The 10671-nt window shown below is 36.0% G+C and overlaps 2 protein-coding genes across 7 annotated transcripts in view; one reads left to right on the top strand and one right to left on the bottom strand.

Annotated features, from left to right (window-relative positions):
* The window catches only part of LOC117996816 (RNA-binding protein 1-like), a 411711-nt gene that overhangs the window by 69282 nt on the left and 331758 nt on the right, over positions 1-10671 (bottom strand). The gene's annotated exons all lie outside the window — the stretch shown is intronic.
* N (neurogenic locus Notch protein) overlaps positions 82-10671 on the top strand; it is a 192238-nt gene continuing 181648 nt past the window's right edge. For all 4 annotated transcript variants that reach the window (XM_034985351.2, XM_034985350.2, XM_069509880.1 and 1 more), the window contains exon 1: positions 82-410. In XM_034985351.2, coding sequence (XP_034841242.1) covers positions 299-410 — 112 coding nt within the window. In that variant the 5' untranslated portion in view covers positions 82-298. The remainder of the gene's footprint in view (positions 411-10671) is intronic.

Genomic DNA, 10671 nt, shown 5'->3' with positions numbered 1-10671 from the left:
GGCTGCGCTCACGCACACAATAATAAGGACCGCCATTTTGATTTACCGTACGTTGTGTATTTACGAACAAAGCCGTCAGATGCGAGCAGGACGCGGCTGCGCGTGTTTCTACCGGGCTTTACGTTTTATTTGAACGAGTTTTACCGCTAAAATGACCAATACATACGTTTATTCGACGTAACAACAGTTCAAAAACAAAATGAAGTGTCAGTTCTTACATTTAGTTCCGTGAAGTGTTGATCATTTTGTGTTAAACGACATAGAAGGAGTAAAACAAATGTGTGTGATCCATGTGTGAATGTTGTGCTACAAGATGTGGTCGAGAAACTTTATACCGGATTATGGGATTAACTTGCTCTCCATCTTCCTGTTGCTGACCACGTTTGCTGCTACATTCCATGAAGTAGATGGTAAGTGCTAGATTGCATTTGTATGTAATTTTGAAGAGTGGTTCGAGCTTATGAAAGCGCGGTCGCAGGTATAACACAGCCGCGTAAAGTTGGTGCGACGACATACGGAGCTTTGCGCCTTTCCACTGTGTTCTCAATTTAGTCGGGTTAACTTGGTTCTCACAGTTTTATAGAACTTGTGTAACTTGTCGTTTTAAAAACTGGAGTGAAGTGGCATCGCGTTTTTACTTTAATATTTTTAATTACAGTGTGTTTGTCGTGTTATTATTGTATAAGATAATATGGCAATTTTGCCTGGATTCCGTTACTTTTCTAAAGATATCCTTGAAGCGCTGCCGAGTTTCAACTAACTTTAAAAAAAGAACCACAAATAAAAAAATAGGAATTTTCAAAATAATGCCAGTTACGAAGTTTTTTAATTGCCGCGTAACGTCTAAGTATAGGTATTAGGTACGAAAGTTTTCGATTTGATTCTGATTTGCCTAAATATATAGGTAGATTATTACTTTATTATGTTTAATTAAGTTTACTGAGGCAGCAATTAAACGAAAATAGATAGGTAGGTGGGTAGGTACTATGTATAATACTTGGGTAGGTAATACATACTTTATTAGTAGGTCTAAGTAGGTACCTACCTAGGTAATATAAATTTGACGACCTCCCTCGCGCAGTGGTAAGCACTGTCTCATTAGTGGGAGGTCCCGGGTTCGTTTCCTGGCAGGGGTATGATAATAGGCTTCGGCCGGCCAAGCGATTTAACGTTCCGATATGATGCCGTGTAGAAACCAAAGGGGCATGGGTTTAATAAAGACTGCCATACCCCTTTCAGGTTAGCCCGCTTTCACATTAGACTGCATCATCACTTACCACCAGGTGAGATTGCGGGTGAGGGCCAACCTGCATCAGAAAAAAAAAATCATCACGCACAAAAAAAATTTTAGGGTTTTTATTTATTTTTACAGATCTTTCATACTACTAATTTCCTAGTAGGTATCCATTAACCAACTAGTTCACTAATAGTTTCTGCCTAATTCTAAAGCATAACAATAGGGTAACTAGGTACTAGGTATGTAGTTAGTAGTTACATCCACTTCTCCTCGGTAGGTAAGAAATCTGCAGTTCTCATAAACCCATAATAAAGACAATATGTCTGCTAGCTAAATACCTACCTACCAGGAAGAACTAATTATAATATAAGTACAAATATAATAATCGGCTTAGGCTATTTTAATATTTATGTCCTAAACAATCAGCATTCGACACAGCATTCGAAGGGTCATATTATAAATTTATAATGTATGGGCAAGGACATCCAAAGCACTAGATTTTCAAGATAACCACTACAGTAATACACGTATACGGCAAGGCTAGTGTTGCCAGAATAGTAGTTTAGTGAAAAATCGAGATACCTTTTTTGTACCTACTTCAAGTTGTAGCCTAGTCATTTTGAGAATCGCTAATTAGATTGATATAAGACTAGCTTAAGGCTGCGGCTTCGTCCGCGTGGACTACACAAATTTCGAACCCTTATTTTACCCCCTTAGGGGTTGAATTTTCAAAAATCCTTCCTTAGAGTTAGAGGATATCTTCGTCATAATAACTATCTGCATGCCAAATTTCAGCCCGATCCATCTAGTAGTTTGAGCTGTGCGTTGATAGATCAGTCAGTCACCTTTTCGTTTTAATTATATTTAGACTTTGTTTATCTTAACAGCGATTTCTAAAATGACTGAATCCTTACTGATAAATCAGCAACTCCATTGTTTACCAACACTGATGATCAGAAACTTAGGATTTTGATCTAATTATTTTTTGAGTAGATAATTAGCATTATAAGAAATGCGCAAAACAGATATGTTTTGAGAGCCAGTTGTCCTACCGCCGACGAGGAAGCGCACATGCAAACTGTGGAACCAACTCCCTTCGGCGGTGTTCCCTTTAGATTACAACATGGGGTTATTCAAGGGGCGGACCAACAAATTCCTAAAAGGCCGGCAACGCATCGGCGGTTCCTCTGGTGCTGCAAATGTTCATGGACGGCGGTAATCACTTAACATCAGGTGACCCACCTGCTCGTTTGCTTGCTATCTCTATTTAAAAAACGCGATTAGGTTTCGACAATTTTCTTGCTCAAGAAACGTACAATCGATGTAGGTATGATTCGGTGTCAATAAATGAGATAAATATATTTATAGTTGATCACTGACTGTGCACGCTGCTAGCGAGAACTCTCTCTCCGCTAGTCTGTCACAGCGACAAGATCTATCCAAGAAACATTCGCTCAGCGACGCTCTCTTGGCGGTTAAAATCCTCGCGCAGTTTGCGCATGCATGACGGTCGATTACTCGATCGCACTCGCATACTCGCTCATAGCCCAGCGACCAAATCCAAACTACATACCTACCTACTCGTTTTGCGGTGCTCACTGACTTGTTTCTAGTTTATAACTCAACTCGTTTTTCGCTAATCATCGGTGGTCAGACAACTGTCTAATTCCCCTAAACTTAAAAATCGAGACGTCCCCTAAAATTAAGAATAAGTGGCAACACTAAGGATAGTTTGCACGACGTTCGTCTAACCCTGCATAGGTGAATACAAATACTCGGAATTAGTATTCTATCCATCTCTACACGATTTCTGTAGTCGGGCCAGCGCGGGACATTTTGAATATTGATCACAGTGTCACATAATTTCATCCTTTTAGGGACATTTCGGGTGTTATAACTCTTTTTTGGGGGAAAGTTGCGTTTTGGGATTCATATCGAGTCGATTTGGAGATGGTAATGCATTTTTTATTCATGCGACTGGTCACACGCGCATGTCTGATGGAATTTTTAAAATATGGTGTGATCGACACAGTTTGTTTTCTGAAGTAACTAAAAGCTCTGAATTTGAATCTTTATTTTTGAGAAATATTCTGCAAAAACTCTTTAAAACAGGTCAAATAGGTACGTAGGTAGGTACTTACAGTTTCGAAGGTTTTGGTTCTATCGTAATTATTTTCAAAAGAATCAGAGATTTGGTCAGGTAGGTAAAAAGATAAAAAGACTACATTTTGGACTTCAATCTTTTGGTTTCATAGCCTTGAAAGAATCTTCAGTCTCGAGTGCACATTATTTGGAAATGCGAAACTATATATAGGTAAATACATAATATATAGAATTGACGTGAGATAAATCTACAACTTGAGGAACTAAACTTTTAAAGCTGTTGGTTTTTCAATTCACACTACCGCTAGATACTGCTGCGGGAGGAAGTCAAGTTGTCTTATAGTTACCTACGTACCTACCTATTTTCTTTAGAGCGTATAGTTTAACTAAGACTATACTACTCGTGCGCAATAAGTTGAGACCGGGGGCGGTGACGCCACAGACGCGTGGTTGTACTGTAGACAAAAATTGGAGCGCGTCGTCGTTGCGTGACTTAAGCAAGTACGAGACTAAGATGTTATAAAAATGGCGTTGTCTACAGTACAACACGGGAGCTTGAGGGGAAGTTACAGGGCAAGCGGCCGGAGGGTTGCATTCCAGGCGAGTCTCAACTTATCGCGCACGGGTAGTACTTAGCCTTAAAATGAGACAGTTTTATGTTACTTAAACAATTTAGACATAATATTCTAAGACAGTGCTATGATAGCCTAGTGGTTAGAACGTCCGCCTCCTAATTGGAGGTCGGGGGCACGATCCCGGGCACGCACCTCTAACTTTTTGGAGTTCGATATGTGCGTTTTAAGTAATTAAATATCACTTGCTTTAACGGTGAAGGAAAACATCGTGAGGAAACCTGCATGCCTGAGAGTTCTCCATAATGTTCTTAAAGGTGTGTGAAGTCTGCCAATACGCACTTGGTCAGCGTGGTAGACTATGGCCAAACCCCTCACTCTGAGAGGAGACCAGTGCTCTGGAGTGAGCCGGTGGGTTGCTCATGATGATGATGATTCTAAGACAATCTGTCTCGTTTTAAGTCTTATTTAAGTCTAAGCAAATTTAAAGCACGTTTTATAGGTCTCATTGTACCTAGGTACCTCTTGAACCTACATAAACTCGAAAATTTCCAAGTGCGTTGGTTCTATCCAAAGTACTAAATTTCCTATAATACCTACCTACTATGTTTGCTTCTTCCTAGCGATTTTGCCTACCAAATCAATACAATCAATCGTCGCATTGGGTGATTTGATTACACTGCACTGGTGTATCGGATCGCATGTGTCATGTTGTCTAAACATGGCCGCCGCTCCACTTTTAAAACAATCGCAATTAACGGCCAATTGTCCGGTGCGGCGAACTGCTGGATGCCTAGGGCTGCCAATGAATCAATTGAAGTCTATCTAGTTGATATAATCTAGTATCAAGCTCAATTTTAAATAAGATCGGAAGATGAGCGATCGTCTAACGTCTTTTAAGTATACCTACTATGGGGTTAAATTTATAAGGTTATAAAAGCAATTCTAGAAGTTTTTAGAAAGTTTCTTTAATACTGAGACTTAATCTTGAGATTAAATAAAAACTTCTTTAGGTACTCTTCTTCTTGAATGCAAACTATATGTTCAATAAAGGAGTAAATGTGACTGTTATAGGCGCGACTTAGAATGACATAACTTTTTCCAATTGAAGTATTTAAAGAAATATTTAAAGTAATTAATGTAATAGAATAGTGAAAGATCTGTATTTACTTACTACTTCATCATCATCATTATCAACCAATAGACGTCCACTGCTGGACATAGGTCTCTTGTAGGGACTTCCACACGCCACGGTCTTGCACCGCCTGGATCCAGCGGCTCCCTGCGACTCGTCTGATGTCGTCCGTCCACCTACTGGGGGGTCTTCCAACGCTGCGTCTTCCGGTGCGAGGTCTTACTACTTATTACTTATTACTTACTAAATGCTAACACCACTTTTTTAACCCTTTTCTTGACTTCGTAACACCCGTGATACATCATATTTTAAAAAATGCTGTTGCTTCAAAACGTGATTTATCGTAACTTTTATACATGAAATATGATCAGAATTTAATTAAGAATAAGATAAAAATACAAACCTGAATCTTATGCTTCATTTGGGTTAATTATTGCAAAAATGGCGTCACGCAAGTACGTTGGGTTTCGACTACACGTGAATTTTCGTTTATTATTTTAATATTTATGCATATTTTTTAGAGTATTGGTATACATTGACTAAAGGAAGTATCAATAGTTATCTTGTGATAAGATTTTTAGAGATACTGAGCCGTGTTTCTTTTTTATTGATCATTAAACTGCGATGTATCATATGTAATACGTTGCCAAGTCAATAGTAATCTGGAGTTCAATTTCATTGTAACAAATATGATACATTACAAACTTGGGGAAAATATTTTTGCTAAGATTTAAACATACACGTGTGGAATTTTATGGTGAAAGACAGCACCTCTTATTTAATAATAATGGTATGGCTTAGCTTTTTGCTAATTTTATATTTTTTATGCAAAACTGGCAATCCTTTTTAAGATTTGTAATATATTTGCACTAATTCAAACCACAAGTGCATGTTCTGATGATAATTCTGAGAGAAATGTTGAAGAGCGCACTTCAAAAATTACAAGAGCCTAGAAAAGAAAATCAGATTTTTTAAAAAAGAAAATTTCGTGTTAGAAAAGGAAAACTAAAAATTTTAACATTCAAGTCGGAGGAAAACAAAGAATTCACTCACTAGGTTCTTGGATCTTTTTTTCCAAATAACCCCGAAAACCTGTCATGGCCATTTAAATTTTTTTTCTAAACATATTATTGAACACATTGTTCCACACACAAATATGTATTCCACACAATATACAGGCAAATAAATGCGTTAATGTGTCCTTATAGAAGTTTGAGATAATGTGGCGATTGAACTAATGATAGGAATTATCAGATTGGATCGAATAAGAATAAAAATTTGAGGATTTCTATTGTAGGAAACATTATGCCGCTAAAAGTATCAACTAATTAGAAGGTATTTTCATTTAGTTGATAATGATAATGGATACAGATATCATAAAATAAGACCAGCACTAGATATGGTAAGAGCAAATTGCTTAAAATATGAAAAAGAATAAAAGTTTAGTATCTACGAAATGATAAAGGTAAAAAAGCCAGATCCTGCAAACAATATACGAAAAGAAAACCATCAAAATGTGGGTTTAAGAGGTATACACGTGCTGTATAACCGTATTTTTTATTTGTATCTAGTTTGGCAATGTATCATATATGATACATGTATTTTCCAAAAAACTACAAGCATTGGATTTTTCATTTTATTTTTCCCTACTTATTTATGTAAATTTAAAGCAAAGTATGCCAAAATTATAACAAAAACAATACTTTTTTTCTCTTGCCAAGTTAAGGGTTAAAAATTGTAGCTGCCACAACTTCAAAGTTACTTTAACCGCGCGTAAAGGGCAACACGCCCTAATATTTTATTAAGAAGTAGGTAAATAATGTAAATTATACTTATTTTGCATCTACATTAAGTTTCTTTTTGTACTCATGGTAGAACCATCTCAAAGTTGTAACGGAACAAACAAAAACTCGCACGCACTTCTACAAAACACACATCCGAAAAAGAGTGCCTTCGCTATTTTCTTTTGCATTAAGTTAAGCCGATGAGTCGTATTACATACGTGCATAATTTTGTAGTTACTATTTATTTTTTCTACGTGAGTAACCAATAAGTAAAACCTGAGAACCCATAGGCAAATAATTATTATTCGTGAAGTTAAACATTATTGCTATATCGTGCAAAACTCACGAAAACCTGAAGTTTTCTGAATTTGCACTAAATCACTACTTCTATAGAGGTTTGTTGCATTATCTATCTTCACCAATTTGAAAATTGGTGAAGATAATGCAATTAAGTAGACTACCATAAGGCCGCGATTACCTATAGGTACCCGGAAGTTTTACTCAAGTAAGTAGCTTACGCGATTAACTTAAGACAAATTTAATGTAAAGTACACTCTTAAACGCACATTTTCATTAGTTTTGTTGTAAATTAATTATACTCAGTTACTTACGTGAGTAAAACTTACGAGTATAATGGCCTAATATGATGTAGTCAGACATATCTATGAGGTCTTGAATATGAAGCTAATCCTTATTCCTTTCACATAGGTATTATTAGAACTAGTTGAGGTTGATTTGTCCGCGTGGATTTAGGTTTTTATTTAAAAATTCCGTGGGTACTCTTTGATATTTCGGGATAAAATGTACCTAGTCTATGTCACTCTGCAGGTACCTAACAAGTAACAACATACTTATGTAAGTATTATATTATGCCAAAAAAATCACGTCGATCCGTTGCGGTGTGAACACACACACTTTCGCGTTTACCTAAACATAGGTAATATGGGTAGTGATAAAGAAAGAAAGAAAAACGTTTATTTCTAAAATTGTGCCACACGTCACATGTTAAACTTTAGAGTTGTTACTTAAATCATAAAAGTAAACTAACGAGAATTGTTTATTTAAATTAATTCATGGTTAGTTTTATTTTACTCATAATAAAAATGTGGTTACTACCAAAAAGGAATGCTAGAAGTACAATAGAAGTTCAATAAGACCCCATATTATATTTTTTTACACGAACATCGGGCGTGCACACATGGCTGATTTTGCACATTGCACCCTTACAATTTACTATACTCCGTCACAAAAACTATTTCTATAGTAGATAAATAATCTATAGATCAGATCGAAGATCGAAATAGTTTGGCTAAGCGTGAGCGTCAATCTGTATTCGAGAAAAAATAATATTGTGTTTCTGAAAAACATTGGATACTTTTTAAATTCTTTCTTTCTCTCTTTGCATCATATGTCTCATTGCTGAGGACCGTGACCTCTTGCAATAAAAGATGGAGGTATTTTGGGATAAAGCACCGGGCTTGTAGATCAAAGAGTTCTATGAACTTGGCTAATTTGTATGGTCCGTTTAATACCTATGTACCAGAAATATGTAGTACGTAATACCTTTATGCTTGATATGATTTAGTACAGTTTAATGAGGTTTAAATTAACTGCCATATCCCTTCCAAGTAAGCCCGCTTTTAATTTAGCGAAGATACTAACAAACAAATAAGAATGCAGTCAAAAGCTAAACTTGTTATCAAATTGAAAATAAAGCATTTTTTACTTAAGCCTCATTTAGATTCGATGACAACCCTAGTATAGGTCTGTGTCACATATAAATCTCAACTAAGATGCATCAATTTCTCACTTAATACTTTTAGCATCTAAGTTTACCGTTGATTAAACAGTTTTGAGCCTTATTTGTTTGATAAATTGTGCGAAGTGGCGTAACGAAGTGCAGAGTAAATTATGTTTTGCATCAATCTAGGGTCTCTGACAGGAGATTATTATGTGAATGAAGATTCTTGTGTGTGCGTTGAAATACTACTGCACGTAGATAACATTTCAATTGTTTTTCTCAATGAACGGTTAGAACATGTAGATTACTCAAGGATGTCCTAAACTTTTAGTATAGAATGGCATTTTGCCTTATCTAACAGTATTTTCTTATTAAATTTTAATATTTTATTCCTATCCAATCCAAGCCCAATCAGCGCATGTTGTGCGAAAGTGTGCTTGTCTGTTGGTTTTCCCTTTAATCACACCGCACGTTAATTTCTTTCTTGTTAAAAAAATTTATGTTTTAACTAGCTGATGCCCGCGACTTCGTACGCGTGGAATTAGATTTTTTAAAAATCCCGTGGGAACTCTTTGATTTTCCGGTATAAAAAGCCTATGTCACTCTCCAGGTCTTTATCTATACCCATGCAAAAAATCACGTGAATCCGTTGCACCGTTGCGACGTGATTGAAGGACAAACCAACAAACCAACAAACAAACACACTTTCGCATTTATATAAGGGTACGGATTATTTACAGTCGTAACTACTGAATTCGCGGTGATGTATTAAAGTGCAAATCGATGTAGGTACCTACGACTAAAAACATCGATTGTAGAAGCAATAAAGTTCTATATAAGTCCAAGATATTTGGACCACACACGGTTCTTGCTTCACTCGATAAAATACTCCTTGATAATTTTTCTAGATAACTTTGCCTTTTTTAGGAAAATCGTATCCGTCGGTCATTCAGTTCATTTATGTTACTTTCAGGTCCTAAAGATAATTTGGTTGTTGTCGTTACCAAATATCTAAAAAATGGCGCTTTTTTCTAAAAAAATTCTAAGACTGTTAGTGCGTGAATTTCAATAAGACCCCATTCCAAATTTTTTTGTACCTACTTTGTAGTGGCATCATTAGTCACTACCCATAATATTATTATAAATGCAAAAGTGTGTTTATGTGTTGGTCGTCGTTTAAAAAGCTTTTATAAATTATTTTCTTACGGTGTCCACGATTTTATTGGTTTCAGACTAAAAAACCTGCCTAGGCACCTAGTACCTTGATATTTTTTAATAATCTGTGCCAAATGCGAATTCAAAAGTTTTATCAGGACTAATCAGAAGTCAGTACCTATCAAGTACTTTAAAGTGAAAGGCTGTTTTATGACCACTAGTTACTTAGCTACTTAATTAAATAGCTGTCTAAATACTTTTAACTAAGTAGAGAAGCAGACTATGTAATTACATAGTCTGCTTCTCTACTTATTAACAATTGTTAAGTTGGTTAATAAATGGTTATAAAATATAAAGGAAACCGGGCAAAACATTCGATCTAGCATGTACGTACCAGATTGTTACAGTAACTACCTTTATTGTTTAATCACCTGGAATATTGTACCTAGTCGTAAAGTTTACAGGTACCTCCTGATTGGATTCTGAGTTTGCATCTGGGTTTTGTATGGCATAATTGCGACCATATTTTAATCTGTACAAGCTCCCAACCTTTAGCTATATGTGTTTAACTTTTATGTATTTTGAGATCTAGTTACTTAATTAACTACCAATCTTAGGCTGCGATTACACCTGTAAGTTTTACTCACGTAAGTAGCATACGTGATTAGTTAACTTACGACAAATTTATTAATGTAAACACTCTTATAAGTACACTGGCTTATGCTCGCGAATTCGTCGGCGTGGACTACAAAAATTTCTAACCCCTGTTTTACCTCCTTAGGGGTTGAATTTCCAAAAATTCTTTCTTAGCCGATGCATAATAGCTATCTGCATGCCAAATTTCAGCCTGATCGGTCCAATAATTTGAGCTGTGCGTTGATAGATTAGTCAGTCAGTCAGTCACCTTTTCCTTTTATATACTTATTTTATTAAGATTTACCTTA

The sequence above is a fragment of the Maniola hyperantus genome, chromosome 4 (genome assembly GCF_902806685.2).
Source record: "Maniola hyperantus chromosome 4, iAphHyp1.2, whole genome shotgun sequence".
Taxonomy (NCBI): Eukaryota; Metazoa; Arthropoda; class Insecta; order Lepidoptera; family Nymphalidae; genus Maniola; species Maniola hyperantus.
This window is presented reverse-complemented; position numbering and strand designations above follow the sequence as displayed.